Below are 20361 nucleotides of genomic sequence, written 5' to 3' on the forward strand. Positions count from 1 at the left end.
GGGAGAGATAGCGGATAGACTCGACCCCGGGGAGGCTCAGCACCAGGCAAGAGGTCAATAGGACAGTCATAGGGGCGATGGGGCGGAAGGGTCTCCGCCGCCTTTTTGGAGAATACGTCTGCATACGACCAATACTGCTTGGGGAGAGAGGAAAGATCTGCGGGTACCTCAGTTGTAGCTACCTGAACGCACTCCCTCTGACACCTACCCCCACAAGATTCACCCCATCCCAGAATTCTGCCTGAGGACCACTCGATATGAGGAGAGTGGTACCGTAGCCAAGGTATTCCCAACAGGACTTCATCAATTCCCTCTGGAATGACGAGCAGAGAAATAATCTCCTGATGAGATGGCGACATGGACAGAGTAAAAGGGATGGTCTGGTGAGTTATCTGTGAGGGCAGAGTCGACCCATTCACCACTCGTACCGTTACAGGTTGAGCTAGCATAACCAGAGGTATTGCGTGGCGTTGGGCGAAGGCAGAAGACATAAAATTGCCCTCCGCCCCAGAATCCACGCAGAGCTCTACCGAGTGGGAGAATGAGCCTATAGTAATTGTCCCCTTAAAGGACAATTTAGAGGCAAACGTCGCCGTGTCTAGTGTACCTCCACCTACGACCACTAGACACTGACGTTTCCTCGACCGCTGAGGACATCTGGTGGCTAAATGTCCAGACTGCTGGCAAACATAACAGACCCTGAGTGCACAAGCGGTCCGGGACTTAGGTCCCGCTTGTGACACTTCCCTGGCCTCATGTGACTCAGGAACCAGGACCGGAGATTCCAGAGGTTTGGCAAAAGTAGGAGCCAGCCGAAACCTCTGCCTACACTGGGCTCGCTCTAACCTCCGCTCGTTAAAACGGAGGTCAATTCGAGTGGAGACTGTTATTAACTCCTCCAGTGTGGCAGGAATCTCCCTAGTGGCCAGAGCGTCCTTTACATGGTCAGCCAAGCCCCTCCAAAATATGGGGATAAGAGCTTTATCCGACCATTCCAGCTCAGATGCTAAAGTGCGGAATTGGACGGCAAAATGACTGACCAAGGACTCACCCTGAGTTAATGCCAGCAGTTGGAGCGCAGTGTCATGGGTGACTTGAGGTCCTAAAAAGACCTGTTTTAAAGTGCTCAAAAACAGAGGAGCACTCTGCACCACATGATCGCCACGCTCCCACAGCGGCGTAGCCCATTCCAACGCCCTGTCCGACAATAGAGACACAATAAATCCCACCTTAGCCCGCTCTGTGGGGAAACGTGCAGCCAGAAGCTCGAGATGAATAGAGCACTGACTCACGAATCCCCTACAAAATTTGCTATTACCAGAAAATTTTTCTGGCAGCGGGAGGCGAGAAAATGTCGGAACAGGGGTGGCAATGGACAAAGTTGCTGCAGCCACGCTGGCAGCCTGTACAGCAACTGCGGTAACATCCACAGCTGAGGTTGCGCTCTCGAGAGCCGCCAACCTACCCTCCAGCTGCTGTATATACCGCAGGGATTGCTGTTTGTCCGTCATCACTAGCCAGACCCTGGCGCTAGTGTAATGTTAGGGCTAGCGGAACGCACCAAATAATAAGACTGATAGTGTACGGTGCGTTCGTAGCCCGGGGTCCACCGTGCAGAGATGGAACCTGCTGCTGAGTAATGACGGACTATATGGCGGTACTCATAAGTATACTCGCGTGGATTAAACTTCACCCAACGTGAAGGAAGCGATCCTGTTGCGTCACAGGATCGCGGTACCGCACATAGAAGGCGAGCAAGCAGTCAGCGAACTTAACCCCAACTAGGATTGAAGTCCGATTAGACCACTTGCTGACACAACACCGCAACAGGGTGTGTTAGGCAACTCTTATAATTAGAGCACCGAAGTACGAACTGTGCCGTGCTGGCAGGCACCACTAAGCACCCAGACGTGGGTCAGGAAGCGCACTACTGGCGCGTGGCGCCGCACTGGCGGTCACAGCAATAGACGCTGATACGTGTATGACACATTGAGTGATTTGTCGGGCGCTAGATAGCAGCCATATTCCATACGCGAACAGTCATACAATAGGGTAGGGGTATTTAATGAACGACTTGCACTCACAACAAACACACGTATTCAATTGTACACTAGCGCATGGCCGTGCGGTCATGCGCAGTTTATATAATTGCAGGACAGGAAGTGGCCACAGAAACTTTGCCCTTCCAGGGCCTGCCAAGAGGACCAATGGAATGCGCTGCAGAGCCAGAGCACATGACCCTCGATCTCCAACGGGAGATCTTGCTCTGGGCATGCTCAGTGTGCGCAAACAAGGACTTAGTCCCAGGGAAGTCCGCTCGCCGCTGACCAGCACTGACTTTAATGGCAGGAGCTGAAGAAGCAGCAGTAACTCTCTGTACAGAGTGAGAGCGAGCAAGACACTGGGAGCGATGTCCCTGCTGAGCAGACTCCACTGCGGCTGGAGGAGAATGGGAGACCGCAGCGGAGATGGATCGAGATTCCCCCTGTGCAGCAGAGGAAACTCGACTCCTAACACACGTGGTCAGGAACAAGCCAGGGGGTTCAGCAATGGTCAAAAGCAAAAAAAGACAAAGACAGAAGGCAGAAGCGAGTCTGAATACAAGCCAAGTCAAAAACCAGGGAATCAAACCAACTAACAGGGAAACACTGGGAAAGGGCAGACAGAAGGAGTCAACAGACATGAGGCAAGTAAGGGATCACAGCAGGACAAATCAAGATCTACCAGAGTCAGGTACACACGCCGAAGGCAGAACTATAGCTGACACCGCCAGCAGGATGCATCGGAGCTAAATGACAAACCTAAACCCAGAATGAGGCAGAGCAAAGTTAACACTTGACATGATCCGCCCGGAAAACGGGCAGACAAGACAAAACCCTGGAATGGATCATGACAACTGGAGGGTTTTTAACTGGAATTTGTGGCTTTCTGTCACATGGAAAACACAGCCAGGAAGGAAACAGGCTGCACCACTATCATCCTATAGTCTGTTTCAAAACACAAAAGCCCAGAGCAGGTTTTCTTAAATCTGCCTTGGACAAATAGTTTGCCAAAGACTAACACTTACTTTTATTCCGCATTGCAATCACAGCTATGCCTGTGACTGCAATGCACTCCCATTGCTTCAATACGCCTCCGTGTGCATCCTGTGGGGGAACATACAGCGACCCTCACATGTAACACCAGTCACTGCCTCACAGCATGTAGCATCTACAGTACAGACGAAAAGTTTGGACACACCTTCTCATTTAAAGATTTTTATGTATTTTCATGACTATGAAAATTGTACATTCACACTGAAGGCATCAAAACTATGAATTAACACATGTGAAATTATATACTTAACAAAAAAGTGTGAAACAACTGAAATTATGTCTTATATTCTAGGTTCTTCAAAGTAACCACCTTTTGCTTTGATGACTGCTTTGCACACTCTTGGCATTTTCTTGATGAGCTTCAAGAGGTAGTCACCGGGAATGGTCTTCCAACAATCTTGAAGGAGTTCCCAGAGATGCTTAGCACTTGTTGGCCCTTTTGCCTTCACTCAGTGGTCCAGCTCACCCCAAACCATCTCGATTGGGTTCAGGTCTGGGGAGGTGAAACCTAGGATTGGGCTGGATGCTCAGAGTGATTTGGTGGAATTTTAACTTTTGAAGCCTCTTTTACTTCTATGTCTCTGATTAACTTAAATAAAACCTTCACATTTATCATAAATCAGTGAATGGTCTGCATTATGCCTTTTGTACATGAGCAGGTTTAACCTATCCGCTTCACAAAAAATGAGACAAAGAACCGTCATGAAGGTGTAGGAGAAAAGACACCATCTTCCCGGTATTAGAATTTTCCCTCAGATCTTTAGGGGTAGTGAGTCTTTGACATATTTCCTACTCCTTCTTACGATGAGACTTAGACTTTTTTCAGTACAGCAGATTTCATAGCCAGTTTATTCCATCCTATTGTTATCGCCACATGAGGATCATTTCGATATGCATTTCTGATATTTGTTTGATAAGTTTCACTTATGAAGATACGTCAATTATTGGATTGCAAATCCACAGCAAAATCTCAGTAAAGATCGCATGCAGTTTATTCAATACCGTTATATGCGATTTATACCACGAGGTGTGAATAAACATTGAAGTGTGTGCATAAGTTTTCTATCTCTCATAGGTTATAACAAAGTATACATGAGAGACTTTACATCATCCGACAGAATAATTGCAAAAAACAAAATACATTTAGCAACATTTTTAAAATGTTAGAGAAAGGTTTCCATTTACATTTTATGGTACAAAAGAGAACATCTAAAATACTAGTACCGGTGGCTTATGAAAGTATTCACCCCCTGGACTTTTTACCTATTTTGTTACATTACAACCTGTGTTTAAATACTTTTGTTACCCGATTTCTGTGTGATGCATCAGCATTAACTCCTTAAGCCCCAAGCGTGTTTGCACGTTAATGACAAGGCCAATTTTTACAATTCTGACCACTGTCCCTTTATGAGGTTATAACTCTGGAACGCTTCAACGGATCCCAGTGATTCTGACACTTTCTTGAGACATATCGTACTTCATGATTGTTAGAAAAATGTCTTTGATATTACCTGTATTTATTTGTGAAAAAAACGGAAATTTGGAGAAAATTTTGAAAATTTCGCAATTTTCCAAATTTGAATTTTTATTCCCTTAAATCACAGAGATATGTCACACAAAATACTTAATAAGTAACATTTCCCACATGTTTACTTTACATCAGCACAATTTTGGAACCAATTTTTTTTTCTTAGGGAGTTATAAGGGTTAAAAGTTGACCAGCAATTTCTCATTTTTACAACACCATTATTTTTTAGGGACCACATCTCATTTGAAGTCATTTTGAGGGTTCTATATGATAGAAAATAACCAAGTGTGACACCATTCTAAAAACTGCACCCCTCAAGGTGCTCAAAACCTCATTCAAGAAGTTTATTAACCCTTCAGGTGTTTCACAGGAATTTTTGGAATGTTTAAAAAAAATGAACATTTAATTTTTTTTCACAAAAAATTATTTCAGCTCCAATTTGTTTTATTTTACCAAGAATAACAGGAGAAAATGGACTCCTAAATTTGTACAATTTGTCCTGAGTACCCCGATACTCCATATGTGGGAGTAACCCAATGTTTGGGCGCATGGCAGAGCTCGGAAGGGAAGGAGCGCCATTTGACTTTTCAATGCAAAATAGGCTGGAATTGAGATGGGACGCCATGTTGCGTTTGGAGAGCCACTAATGTGCCTAAACATTGAAATCCCCCACAAGTGACACCATTTTGGAAAGTAGACCCCCTAAGGAACTTATCTAGATGTGTGGTGAGGACTTTGACCAATCAAGTGCTTCACAAAAGTTTATAATGTAGAGCCGTAAAAGTAAAAAATAATATTTTTTCCCAAAAATGAAATTTTTGCCCCCAATTTTTATTTTCCCAAGGGTACCAGAAGAAATTGTACCCCAAACGTTGTTGTGCAATTTGTCATGAGTATGTTGATACCCCATATGTGGGGGTAATCCACTGTTTGGGTGCATGGCAGAGCTTGGAAGGGAAGGAGCGCTGTTTGCCTTTTTAATGCAAAATTGGCTGGAATTGAGATGGGATGCCATGCTGTGTTGGGGAGCCCCTGATGTGCTTAAACATTGAAACCCCCCACAAGTGACACCATTTTGGAAAGTAGACCCCCTAAGGAACTTATCTAGATGTGTGGTGAGGACTTTGACCAATCAAGTGCTTCACAGACGTTTATAATGTAGAGCCGTAAAAGTAAAAAATATTTTTTCACAAAAATGAAATTTTCACCCCCAATTTTTTATTTTCCCAAGGGTACCAGAAGAAATTGTACCCCAAACGTTGTTGTGCAATTTGTCATGAGTATGTTGATACCCCATATGTGGGGGTAAACCACTGTTTGGGTGCATGGCAGAGCTCGGAAGGGAAGGAGCGCCGTTTGACTTTTCAATGCAAAATTGGCGGGAATTGAAATGGGACGCCATGTTGCGTTTGGAGAGCCCCTGATGTGTCTAAACATTGAAACTGCCCACAAGTGACACCATTTTGGAAAGTAGACCCCCTAAGGATCTTATCTAGATGTGTTGTGAGAGCTTTGAACCCCCAAGTGTTTCACTGCAGTTTATAACGCAGAGCCGTGAAAATAAAAATTAATTTTTGTGGAAAAAAAAAAGATCTTTAACACCCAGTTTTGTATTTCCCAAGGGTAATAGGAGAAATTGGTCCCCAAAAGTTGTTGTCCAATTTGTCCTGAGTACACTGATACTCTATATGTGGGGGGAGGAAACCACCGTTTGGGCGCATGGCAGAGCCCGGAAGGGAAGGAGCGCCATTTGGAATGCAGAGTTAGATGGATTTGTCTGCAGACGTCACGCTGCATTTGCAGAGCCCCTGATGTACCTAAACAGTAGAAACCCCCACAAATGACCCCATATTGGAAACTAGACCCCCAAGGAACTTATCTGGATATGTTGTGAGAACTTTGAACCCCCAATATTTCACTACAGTTTATAATGCAGAGCCGTGAAAATAAAAAATAATTTTTTTCCCACAAAAATGTTTTTTTAGCCTCCCAAATTTTTATTTTCCCAAGGGTAACAAGATAAATTGGACCCAAAAAGTTGTTGTCCAATTTGTTCTGAGTACACTGATACCCCATATGTTGGGGTAAACCCCTGTTTGGGCGCACGGGAGAGCTTGGAAGGGAAGGAGCACTGTTTTTCTTTTTCAACACAGAATTGGCTGGAATTGAGATCGGACGCAATGTTGCGTTTGGAGAGCCCTGATATGCCTAAACAGTGGAAACCCCCAATTCTACCTGAAACCCTAACCCAAATGCACCCATAATCCCAACCACACCCCTAACCTCAACCCTAACCACACCCCTACCTCCAACACATCCCTAACCCTAATCCCAACTGTAAATGTAATCCAAGCCCTAACCCCAACCCTAACCCTAGCCCCAACCCTAACCCCAACCCTAACCGTAGCCCCAACCCTAGCCCCAACCCTAACCCTAGCCCTAACCCTAGCCCAAACCCTAGCCCTAATCCTAACCCTAGCCCTAACCCTAGACCTAACCTTAGCCCTAACCCTAACCCTAATGGGAAAGTGGAAATAAATACTAACTAAGGGGGTGATGAAGGGGGGTTTGATTTACTTTTATGGCGGGTTTTTTAGCAGATTTTTATGATTGGCAGCTGTCACACACTAAAAGACGCTCTTTATTGCAAAAAATATTTTTTTTTGCGTTACCACATTTTGAGAGCTATAATTTTTCCATATTTTGGTCCACAGAGTCATGTGAGATCTTGTTTTTTGCGGGACGAGTTGATGTTTTTATTGGTAACATTTTCGGGCACGTGACATTTTTTGAGGCAGTATGACCAAAAAACAGCTATTCATGAATTTCTTTTAGGGGGGGCGTTTATACCGTTCCGCGTTTGGTAAAATGGATAAAGCAGTTTTATTCTTCGGGTCTGTACGATTACAGCGGTACCTCATTTATATTTTTTTTTATGTTTTGGCGCTTTTATACGATAAAACTATTTTATAGAAAAAATAATTATTTTTGCATCGCTTTATTCTAAGGACTATAGCTTTTTTATTCTTTTGCTGATGACACTGTATTTGGCTCGTTTCTTGCAGGACAAGATGACGTTTTCAGCGGTACCATGGTTATTTATATATGTGTTTTTGATCACGTGGTATTCCTCTTTTTGTTCGGCAGTATGATAATAAAGAGTTGTTTTTTGCCTTGTTTTTTTTTAATGGTGTTCACTGAAGGGGTTAACTAGTGGGAGAGTTTTATAGGTCAGGTTGTTACGGACGCGTCGATACTAAATATGTGTACTTTTATTGTTTTTTTTATTTAGATAAAGGAATGTATTTATGGGAACAATATATATATATATATTTTTTCTTTATTTAGGAATTTTTTCACACATTTATTTTTACACATCTAAATATATTTTTTTTAACTTTTGAACATTGCCCCGGGGGAGGGGAGGGAGCAGGGGGAAAATCATGTTATAAGGTCAGATCGCTTATCTGACACTTTGGAATGCACTATGTCAGATCAGCGATCTGACATGCACTGCTCCTGGGGCTTACCAGCGCCTGCTCTGAGCAGTCGCTTGGTAAGCCTCCTCCCTGCAGGACCCGGAAGTAGTCCCGTGGCCATTTTGGATCCAGGTCCTGCAGGGAGGAGATGCTCGGTACAAGGTGAGCACATCGCCTTGTACCAAGGGTCTCAGGGAAGCACGCAGGGAGCCCCATCCCTGCGCGATGCTTCCCTATGCCCCCGGAACGCTGCCTGCGATCATGTTTGATCGCAGTGTGCCGGGGTTTAATGTTCCGGGGGTGGTCCATGACCACTCCTAGCACATAGTGCCGGATGTCAGCTGCGATAGTCAGCTCCCTCCGTGATCGCTATGATGTACTATCCCGTCCCTGGGAATTAAGTCCCAGGTCACCTTGACGGGATAGTACGTCATATGGGATTAAGGGGTTAAACAGTCTAAAATGAAAAAGTTAAGTGAAAAAAATAAAAGCATAAATTATATTTATGGGATCAAATAACTAAGAATTGGCATGTGCATAAGTATTAATTCCTTTTGCTATGAAGTCTATAAAAATTTCTGGTGCAAGCAATTACCTTCATAAATCACATGCTTAGTAAAAGGAAGTCCACAAGCCCACCTGTGTGCAGTCTAAGTGTCACAAGGTCTGTCAATATATACACTTTACCTTTTCTGAAAGGCCACAGACGCTGCAACATCATTAAGCAAGAGGCATCACTAACCAAACAGCACCATGAAGACCAATGAGATCTCCAAACAAGTTAGGGATAAAGTTGTTTTGAAGTACTTGTCATTGTGCAGGCATGTACTACGGAGGACAGAGAATGAACTTCAATCCAATATTGCAGCCAGCATGCAAGGAAAGGGTGAATCAAACACCTGAAAACCCCGCCCCTATGGCTGAAGATTGTTCCCTCCAAATTCAGGTGACAGAGTCCCTTTAAATCCTCTCTCTTCTCTAGTCTTAGCTATCACTCCTAGCTTTGTGTCATCAGCAAATTTAATCAGTTAATCATCCCTCAATTCCTTCATCTAAATCATTGATAAAGATGTTGAACAATACAGGGCCCAGGACAGAACCCTGTGGTACCCCACTTGAGACATTCTTCCAACTGGATGTGCAGCCATTTACTACCACTCTTTGGGTCCGATCACTAAGCCAGTTATGAATCCACCTAATAAACAGTTGCCTTGTCCATTCCATACTTAGTTATTTTTTCAATAAGAATGGTGTGAGATCTCATAAAGACTCATCCATAACAACATGCAGCGTAATTGCCACAAAAAGATGCTCTACAAAGTACTGACTTTAGGTGGGTTAATAGTTACGGGCAGCACGGTGGCGCAGTGGATAGCACAGCAGCGCTGGAGTCCTGGGTTCAAACCCCACCAAGGACAACATCTGCAAAGAGTTTGTATATTCTCCCTGTTTTTGCGTGGGTTTCCTCCGGGTACTCCGGTTTTCTTCCACGTTCCAAAGACATACTGATAGGGAATTTAGATTGTGAGCCCCATCAGGGACAGCGATGATAATGTGTGTAAACTGTAAAGCGCTGCGGAATATGTTAGCGATATATAAAAATAAAGATTATTAATAAAGATTATTGTTATGCACACTAAAGATTTCAGTTATTTTCTCCTATTTGCTGTTTGCTTCACAATAAAAAAACAAATGCTATCAGTTGAAGGCATCTAATGTGAGGAAGCAAAATATGTAAAATGACAAAGAGTGAATACTTTCACAAGCCACACTATTTTGAACAGGTTAATTGCATACCTGAGTGAATTCCAATCCGGATCCATACAGGCAATCCAGGCAAATGGTTCAATTCAAAAGAACCCATAAAACTAAGAATATCCAAAGCCATTCTACATATATCTATTGCATGTCGATTTCCATTTCGATTAGGGAGACCACTGACCACCATATAAGCATCTCCAATTGTTTCAACCTTAGGATGACATAAACATTTAGGTTACATTCACACATATGTTTTTCCCATCCGATTGCTAATGTGATGTTAAAATGGAGAGTACACAGACAATTTGAGTTTAAATTAACCATTCACACATGCCTTGTTTTAATGGATCCTTGTATCAATTATATTAAAATCAGTGCATGTCCTATTCTCATTTATTTTTGCAGAACAGATTCAACCATTAAAATCTACAGTGCACTTTAAAAAATGAATGAATAATGAAAGCCATCGATTTCTCAATTATTTTTAACTGACCCACTGCTAAAAGTCAACAGAAAAAAAACAGTTTACCTCTTTCAGGTTGCAAAAATGCATAAAAGAAAAATGGATCAAAGCGGGAGCAAAACAGATGACACATGGGAATAAGGCCTCTTTCACACGTCAGTGGCTCCGGTACGTGTGGTGACAGTTTCCTCACGTACCGGAGACACTGACTCACGTAGACACATTAAAATAAATGTGTCTCTGCACATGTCAGCGTGTTTTCACGGACCGTGTGTCCGTTTGCAAAACACGGAGACATGTCAGTGTTCGTGGGAGCGCATGGATCACACGGACCCATTAAAGTCAATGGGTCCGTGTAAACACGTACTGCACACGGATGCTGTCCGTGTGCCATCCGTGTGCTGTCCGTGTGCGTTTTTCCTGTAATAGGGTTAAAATTGTAAAAATTGTTGCAATACACGGACACGGACACACGTACAGCAAACGGACAGCACACGTACAGCACACGGACAGCACACAGACCCTAAAAACGTACTCATGGACATCACATGGATCCCACACGGATGGCCTACGCGAGCACACGGACACGGATAACTCCGGTACCGGAATTATCTGGACGTGTGAGACTGGCCTAAAACGGTCTGCATTAGTCAAGAGAAAAAATGTAAATAATTGTTTACATGCAGCCTAAGGCTGCCGTCACACTAGCAGTATTTGGTCAGTATTTTACATTAGTATTTCTAAGCCAAAACCAGGCATTTAACAATTAGAGGAAAAGTATAATAGAAACACATCACCACTTCTGTATTTATCACCCACTCCTGGTTTTGGCTTACAAATACTGATGTAAAATACTGAGGTAAAATACTGACCAAATACTGCTAGTGTGACGGCAGCCTAAGGCCCGGTTCACACTTGCGAGTGTGATGTGAGTCTCTCGCATCAATACCTGAAATTCATGCAGCCGCACACTCCAGTCCCGAGTGCCGGCAGTGCCGGGTATTGATGCAAGAGACTCAGGCGAGTTTCTCGCATCACACTCGCAAGGGTGACACCGTCCTAAAGCTATGTTCACGTCACATTTTTGCCTTGTTTTTAACAGGAAAAAACATGCAGAAAAACGGGGGCAAAAAAAAGCATCTAACCCTTTAGTGACAGAGCCAATTTTGTCCTTAATGACCAAGCCAATTTTTACAATTCTGATGACTGTCAATTTATATAGTTAAAAAATTTATATTAAATTATATTAAATATAATTTATATAGTTATAGCTCTGGAACGCTTCAGCGTATCCCATTGATTCTGAGAACATTTTGTTTGTGACATATTGTACTTCATGTTAGTGGTAAAATTTCTTCGATATGACTTGCTTTTATTTATGAAAAAATGGAAATTTGGCAAAAATTTTGAACATTTTGCTATTTTAAAACTTTTAATTTTTATGCCCTTAAAGCAGAGATTTGTGTCACACAAAATAATTAATAAATAACACTTCCCACATGTCTATTTTACATAAGCACAATTTTGGGAGGTGCCTGAGCAACCTTCCGGTTTACAGTCTATGTTGTGTAAGGTCCAATACCAGTACAAATCCTGTTTGCTGCACCCTGGTGCAAATCCTGCCTGCTGCATGCTGATGCAAATCCTGCCTGCTGCACTCTAATGCAAATCCTGCCTGCTGCACTCTAGTGCAAATTCTGCTTGCTGCACTCTGATGCAGACCCTGTCTGCTGCACTCAGATATGAACTTGGTCGGCTGCATTCTGATACAAGCTTTGCCTGCTGCTCCATCCAGTTTGTCCTTCTGGGTCCAACTGCTGCACAACTGTTGGTCTGTCCTGGAGTGGCACTTGGCATTCATTGGAAGCCAAGTCTAACCCAAGTCTAACCATCAGAGGCTCTAGTGAACAGTCTGGTGTTCACTTAGTTATGCCCACCAGGCTCTCCGCAGTCCGTGGCACAGTGGTTCCACAAACCATCTCTGTGACAAAAGTTGACCAGCGATTTCTCCAACAAAATTTACAGAACGATTTTTTTTAGGGACCACCTCACATTTGAAATGAGTTTGGGGGGTCAATATGGCAGAAAATACCCAAAAGTGACAACATTCTACAAACTGCACCCCTCAAGGTGCTCAAGGCCACATTCAAGAAGTTTATTAACCTTTCAGGTGCTTCACAAGAACTAAACCAATGTGGAAGAAACAAATTAACATATTACTTTTTCCACAAAAAATTTACTTTAGACTTAAACTTTTTTATTTTCACAAGGATACCAGGAGAAAAAGGACCACAAAAGTGGGGCAGGAGCTCTGCTATAATGCAGCTGTTCTCGTGCCTGTAAAACCCCAGCGAATGAATGGAAAGTAGGTCAATGACCTGTAGTTACCTTCATTCGCGGTGATGCGCCCTCTGCTGGATGACCCTCGAGCGTGGGAAAAAATCAGAAAAGTTCCCAGGCTCGAGTTCATATGAGGACAACCAGCAGAGGGCGCATCACCGCGAATGAAGGTAACTACAGGTCATTAACCTACATTACCTTCATTCGCTGGGGTTTTACAGGCACGAGCACAGCTGCATTATAGCAGAGCTCCTGCCTGTAAAAAAAATTAACCCCTTCAGATGGATTTACATCGTGGGACGTGACAGATCATCGGAAGGTATGTATATTGTTGTTTTTTTATTTTTCCTTTGTTACAGAGCGAGAGTCTTCAGGTGGATTGAGAGAGCAATAAAATATTAAAACAACCTGTGTGTTTATTTCATTAAAATACTTTTTAATAAAGTGTGTGTGTTTTTTTTAACCCTTTCATACAATTGGATTAATAATGGATAGGTGTCAGAATTGACGCCTCTCCATTATTAATCTGGCTTAATGTCACCTTACAATAGCAAGGTGACATTAACCCTTCATTACCCCACATCCCACCGCTACACGGGAATGGGAAGAGAGTGGCCAAGTGCCAGAATAGGCGCATCTTCCAGATGTGCCTTTTCTGGGGTGGCTGGGGGCAGATGTTTTTAGCCGGGGTGGGGGGGGGGGGGGCAATAACCATGGACCCTCTCCAGGCTATTAATATCTGCCCTCAGTCACTGGCTTTACTACTCTGGCGGAGAAAATTGCGCAGGAGCCCACGCCAATTTTTTCCGCCACTTAACCCTTTATTTTAATAGCTATAGCGCCCAAATTTTGCACATACACACTACTAACATTAGTAGTGTGGAATATGCAAAAAAAATGGGGATATGAGATGGTTTACTGTATGTAAACCATGTCTCATATCATTTCAAAAACCTGACCTGCACATCCAAACATAGACTGAGTGTGAACAGGTGCTGAACCCAGAGTCGCCAACTCGTATATAGTTAAGTAAAAAGGGCAGCACACTGCAGCGCCAAAACATGCAAACTTGAAAACACGAAATTTGAACTGCATTACTGCACTAGAAATATGAAAAATGAGAGCTTTTAGCGCATAAAAATGGCCATATTTATGTGTACCTCGTAGCCACTTTACGGCATCTCTCTTATACGAGGTCCTACGCTTGACCTACCTCACCGAGAATAAACGTCTCCATCTGAATGGGTACATGTGAAACCTCTTCTTGGACTCAAATTCTCTCTTTCTGTGGAGGGGTATTGGACCTACTATAATTAAAACACCTGTGGCTAGGAGGCGGGGAGTGCACGATCAGAAGGCTAAAGAATACATTTCAAAAACCTGACCTGCACATCCAAACATAGACTGAGTGTGAACAGGTGCTGAACCCAGAGTCGCCAACTCGTATATAGTTAAGTAAAAAGGGCAGCACACTGCAGCGCCAAAACATGCAAACTTGAAAACACGAAATTTGAACTGCATTACTGCACTAGAAATATGAAAAATGAGAGCTTTTAGCGCATAAAAATGGCCATATTTATGTGTACCTCGTAGCCACTTTACGGCATCTCTCTTATACGAGGTCCTACGCTTGACCTACCTCACCGAGAATAAACGTCTCCATCTGAATGGGTACATGTGAAACTTCTTCTTGGACTCAAATTCTCTCTTTCTGTGGAGGGGTATTGGACCTACTATAATTAAAACACCTGTGGCTAGGAGGCGGGGAGTGCACGATCAGAAGGCTAAAGAATACATTTCAAAAACCTGACCTGCACATCCAAACATAGACTGAGTGTGAACAGGTGCTGAACCCAGAGTCGCCAACTCGTATATAGTTAAGTAAAAAGGGCAGCACAATGCAGCGCCAAAACATGCAAACTTGAAAACACGAAATTTGAACTGCATTACTGCACTAGAAATATGAAAAATGAGAGCTTTTAGCGCATAAAAATGGCCATATTTATGTGTACCTCGTAGCCACTTTACGGCATCTCTCTTATACGAGGTCCTACGCTTGACCTGCCTCACCGAGAATAAACGTCTCCATCTGAATGGGTACATGTGAAACCTCTTCTTGGACTCAAATTCTCTCTTTCTGTGGAGGGGTATTGGACCTACTATAATTAAAACACCTGTGGCTAGGAGGCGGGGAGTGCACGATCAGAAGGCTAAAGAATACATTTCAAAAACCTGACCTGCACATCCAAACATAGACTGAGTGTGAACAGGTGCTGAACCCAGAGTCGCCAACTCGTATATAGTTAAGTAAAAAGGGCAGCACACTGCAGCGCCAAAACATGAAAACTTGAAAACACGAAATTTGAACTGCATTACTGCACTAGAAATATGAAAAATGAGAGCTTTTAGCGCATAAAAATGGCCATATTTATGTGTACCTCGTAGCCACTTTACGGCATCTCTCTTATACGAGGTCCTACGCTTGACCTACCTCACCGAGAATAAACGTCTCCATCTGAATGGGTACATGTGAAACCTCTTCTTGGACTCAAATTCTCTCTTTCTGTGGAGGGGTATTGGACCTAATATAATTAAAACACCTGTGGCTAGGAGGCGGGGAGTGCACGATCAGAAGGCTAAAGAATACATTTCAAAAACCTGACCTGCACATCCAAACATAGACTGAGTGTGAACAGGTGCTGAACCCAGAGTCGCCAACTCGTATATAGTTAAGTAAAAAGGGCAGCACACTGCAGCGCCAAAACATGCAAACTTGAAAACACGAAATTTGAACTGCATTACTTCACTAGAAATATGAAAAATGAGAGCTTTTAGCGCATAAAAATGGCCATATTTATGTGTACCTCGTAGCCACTTTACGGTATCTCTCTTATACGAGGTCCTACGCTTGACCTACCTCACCGAGAATAAACGTCTCCATCTGAATCGGTACATGTGAAACCTCTTCTTGGACTCAAATTCTCTCTTTCTGTGGAGGGGTATTGGACCTACTATAATTAAAACACCTGTGGCTAGGAGGCGGGGAGTGCACGATCAGAAGGCTAAAGAATACATTTCAAAAACCTGACCTGCACATCCAAACATAGACTGAGTGTGAACAGGTGCTGAACCCAGAGTCGCCAACTCGTATATAGTTAAGTAAAAAGGGCAGCACACTGCAGCGCCAAAACATGCAAACTTGAAAACACGAAATTTGAACTGCATTACTTCACTAGAAATATGAAAAATGAGAGCTTTTAGCGCATAAAAATGGCCATATTTATGTGTACCTCGTAGCCACTTTACGGTATCTCTCTTATACGAGGTCCTACGCTTGACCTACCTCACCGAGAATAAACGTCTCCATCTGAATGGGTACATGTGAAACCTCTTCTTGGACTCAAATTCTCTCTTTCTGTGGAGGGGTATTGGACCTACTATAATTAAAACACCTGTGGCTAGGAGGCGGGGAGTGCACGATCAGAAGGCTAAAGAATACATTTCAAAAACCTGACCTGCACATCCAAACATAGACTGAGTGTGAACAGGTGCTGAACCCAGAGTCGCCAACTCGTATATAGTTAAGTAAAAAGGGCAGCACACTGCAGCGCCAAAACATGCAAACTTGAAAACACGAAATTTGAACTGCATTACTGCACTAGAAATATGAAAAATGAGAGCTTTTAGCGCATAAAAATGGCCATATTTATGTGTACCTCGTAGCCACTTTACGGCATCTCTCTTATACGAGGTCCTACGCTTGACGTACCTCACCGAGAATAAACGTCTCCATCTGAATGGGTACATGTGAAACCTCTTCTTGGACTCAAATTCTCTCTTTGTGGAGGGGTATTGGACCTACTATAATTAAAACACCTGTGGCTAGGAGGCGGGGAGTGCACGATCAGAAGGCTAAAGAATACATTTCAAAAACCTGACCTGCACATCCAAACATAGACTGAGTGTGAACAGGTGCTGAACCCAGAGTCGCCAACTCGTATATAGTTAAGTAAAAAGGGCAGCACACTGCAGCGCCAAAACATGCAAACTTGAAAACACGAAATTAACTATATACGAGTTGGCGACTTTGGGTTCAGCACCTGTTCACACTCAGTCTATGTTTGGATGTGCAGGTCAGGTTTTTGAAATCTATTCTTTAGCCTTCTGATCGTGCACTCCCCGCCTCCTAGCCACAGGTGTTTTAATTATAGTAGGTCCAATACCCCTCCACAGAAAGAGAGAATTTGAGTCCAAGAAGAGGTTTCACATGTACCCATTCAGATGGAGACGTTTATTCTCGGTGAGGTAGGTCAAGCGTAGGACCTCGTATAAGAGAGATGCCGTAAAGTGGCTATGAGGTACACATAAATATGGCCATTTTTATGCGCTAAAAGCTCTCATTTTTCATATTTCTAGTGCAGTAATTCAGTTCAAATTTCGTGTTTTCAAGTTTGCATGTTTTGGCGCTGCAGTGTGCTGCCCTTTTTACTTATCTATATACGAGTTGGCGACTCTGGGTTCAGCACCTGTTCACACTCAGTCTATGTTTGGATGTGCAGTTCAGGTTTTTGAAATGTATTCTTTAGCCTTCTGATCGTGCACTCCCCGCCTCCTAGCCACAGGTGTTTTAATTATAGTAGGTCCAATACCCCTCCACAGAAAGAGAGAATTTGAGTCCAAGAAGAGGTTTCACATGTACCCATTCAGATGGAGACGTTTATTCTCGGTGAGGCAGGTCAAGCGTAGGACCTCGTATAAGAGAGATGCCGTAAAGTGGCTACGAGGTACACATAAATATGGCCATTTTTATGCGCTAAAAGCTCTCATTTTTCATATTTCTAGTGCAGTAATGCAGTTCAAATTTCGTGTTTTCAAGTTTGCATGTTTTGGCGCTGCAGTGTGCTGCCCTTTTTACTTAACTATATACGAGTTGGCGACTCTGGGTTCAGCACCTGTTCACACTCAGTCTATGTTTGGATGTGCAGGTCAGGTTTTTGAAATGTATTCTTTAGCCTTCTGATCGTGCACTCCCCGCCTCCTAGCCACAGGTGTTTTAATTATAGTAGGTCCAATACCCCTCCACAGAAAGAGAGAATTTGAGTCCAAGAAGAGGTTTCACATGTACCCATTCAGATGGAGACGTTTATTCTCGGTGAGGTAGGTCAAGCGTAGGACCTCGTATAAGAGAGATGCCGTAAAGTGGCTACGAGGTACACATAAATATGGCCATTTTTATGCGCTAAAAGCTCTCATTTTTCATATTTCTAGTGCAGTAATGCAGTTCAAATTTCGTGTTTTCAAGTTTGCATGTTTTGGCGCTGCAGTGTGCTGCCCTTTTTACTTAACTAAACATGTCTCATATCATGTCGGGTTTAGGAAGGAGATAGCAAAAGCCGGCAATTGAATTACTGGCTTTAAAGCTATCTAGCACTGTATTAAATATTAATATATATACATATATGTGTCTCAATGACATATATATAGACAGTATATATGTTTTTATGATTTTTTGAGAACATGGATCCATTGTATGTCCATATGTCGGTTTTGCAAGCCTGCGAGAAAATCTCGCAGTACGGATGCCATACGGATTACATACGGAGGATGCCATGCCCAAAATACGCTGACACACCCTGCCTATGGAGGAGATACGGACCACTATTTTGGGGACTTTTCTGCGTATTATGGCCGTAAATTACGGACCGTATTTTTATACGCTGAGTGTGACGCCGGCCTAACTCTGATGCCTCATTACAGTGAATGGATCCCTCAGGGGTTTCATCTGAATCACGTCACTGAGAGATTTAGATGGAAACCCAAAAGTAAGTGGTCAGTGTAGAGGGCCAGATAACTGTGATCCAAAACATTATGTAAAATGTTCCCAATAAACGTTTCAGCTCAATCCACCAAAAAAAATCAAGTCCCCACTCAGGTCTATCACCTGTTAATGGAAATATAGAAGGCTTCCACGTTACTGGTGGTAGAAAGGCTCTGGAAAAGTGAAATTTCTCCACATCCGCCAAAAGAAATTCAGCAAATCTCTGCTCTCAAATCCAAATGCCCCATCCCTTCTGAGCTCCACAGTGTACCTAAACCACATATTGTGTCAATGTTTGGCATTTTTTAAGTGATGAGAGCCTGCCTAACTAATGGGTGCATGCCTCCCGAAGCACCGGCTGGGCATAACATTCTGGTGACTGCATCGTACTGGTCACTATAGTGTACTGGTCACTACAAAGGCAGATTGCAAATTTCACTTGACAACATTCATTGCTGCTTGTTTCTGGAAAATACGCATGGAGTCCAAATTATCACTACACCTGTAGAGAAATTCCCCAAGGGGTATAGTTTCCAAAATGGGGTCACTTTTAGCGGGATTCTGCTCTTCTAGCAATTAGGGGCTCTGTTTATGGAGTCCGCAAACTGTTCTAGGAAAATCTGTGCTCCAGGTGGCAAATAGCGCTACATTCCTCCCGAGTCTCACCGTATGGCTGTGTAGTGCTGTAGAGCCACATATGGGGTATTGTCATTTTTGTGGGTTTTGGTGCCATTTTTACCCACTTCTTGTGTGAAAATGTAAAATCTGGGGCTGAAACAAAATTTTGTGGTAAAAATTTAGTTATTGTTTCTTCACTGCCCAATGGTATAAAATTTTGTGATACACCCGTTGTGTCAATATGATCACTGCACCCCTAGATAAATTAATTGAGAGGTGTAGTTTGTAAAATGTCACTTATGGGGAGTTCTGCTGTACTGGCACATTATGGGCTCTCCCAGTGGGTCATGGCACCTGCAAACCATAATTGTAAAATCTGACACTCCTTGCCTCCTGACCTTTGCACTGTGTCTGAAAAATATTTCCCGATTACATTTAGGGTATTGGCGCACTCAGGAAAAAATGGACCTCAGTTTGTTTTTTTAAAAATCCTATTTGACCTTAAAATAATTAAAAACTTGGGGCTAAAACAACATTTTAGTGTTAAAACTATGATTTATTATTTCTTCAACACTCAGTGGTAAAATTATGTGTGTCGATATGATCACTGCACCACTAGATAAATTCATTGGGGAGTGTAGTTTGTAAAATGAGTTTACATATAAGGGGTTTCTGTTGTTCTGGCACCACAGGGGCTCTGGCAATGTGACATGGCACCCTCAAACCATTCCAGCAAAATCTGAACTCAAATATGGTGCCTCTTCCCTTCTGAGCTTTGCACTGTGCCTCAAAAGTAGTATTCCCCCGCTTATGGGGTATCGGTGTACTTAGGAGAAATTACCCAACAAACTGTATGGTGCAATTTTTCCTGATACCCTTATGAAAATGCAAAATTTGGGGCCAAAATATCATTTTTGTGGGGAAAATGGGATTTATTTTATTTTCACAACTCAATGTTATAAACTTCTGTGAAGTACCTGGGGGTTCAAGGTACTCACCCCACATCTAAGTACATTCCTTGAGACGGAAGATGAATCCAGATATGAATGAACTTTATTACATTACAAGTTTCAGGATCGTTAAGACTCCTTCATCAGGTAAAGACGCTTGTATATCTACTGTCCCAGCATCAGCGGTCCAGGATTCAACGGACACAGCTGAAGCCTCTGTACCGGTATAAATCTTATGCGGTCTATAGCGTTGTGCCTGAATTGTACAACATCAGCAAGTGAGAGCTTCAGCTCACATACAGACGTGTT

At 42.9% G+C, this 20361-nt stretch overlaps 1 protein-coding gene across 2 annotated transcripts in view; it reads right to left on the minus strand.

Moving 5' to 3' along the window:
* Positions 1 to 20361, minus strand: part of GUCY2C (guanylate cyclase 2C) — an 842638-nt gene that overhangs the window by 180574 nt on the left and 641703 nt on the right. For both annotated transcript variants that reach the window (XM_069737068.1, XM_069737069.1), the window contains exon 23: positions 9900 to 10074. In XM_069737068.1, the coding sequence (XP_069593169.1) occupies positions 9900 to 10074 (175 nt within the window). The remainder of the gene's footprint in view (positions 1 to 9899; positions 10075 to 20361) is intronic.

Source organism: Ranitomeya imitator, chromosome 8 (assembly GCF_032444005.1).
Source record: "Ranitomeya imitator isolate aRanImi1 chromosome 8, aRanImi1.pri, whole genome shotgun sequence".
Taxonomy (NCBI): Eukaryota; Metazoa; Chordata; class Amphibia; order Anura; family Dendrobatidae; genus Ranitomeya; species Ranitomeya imitator.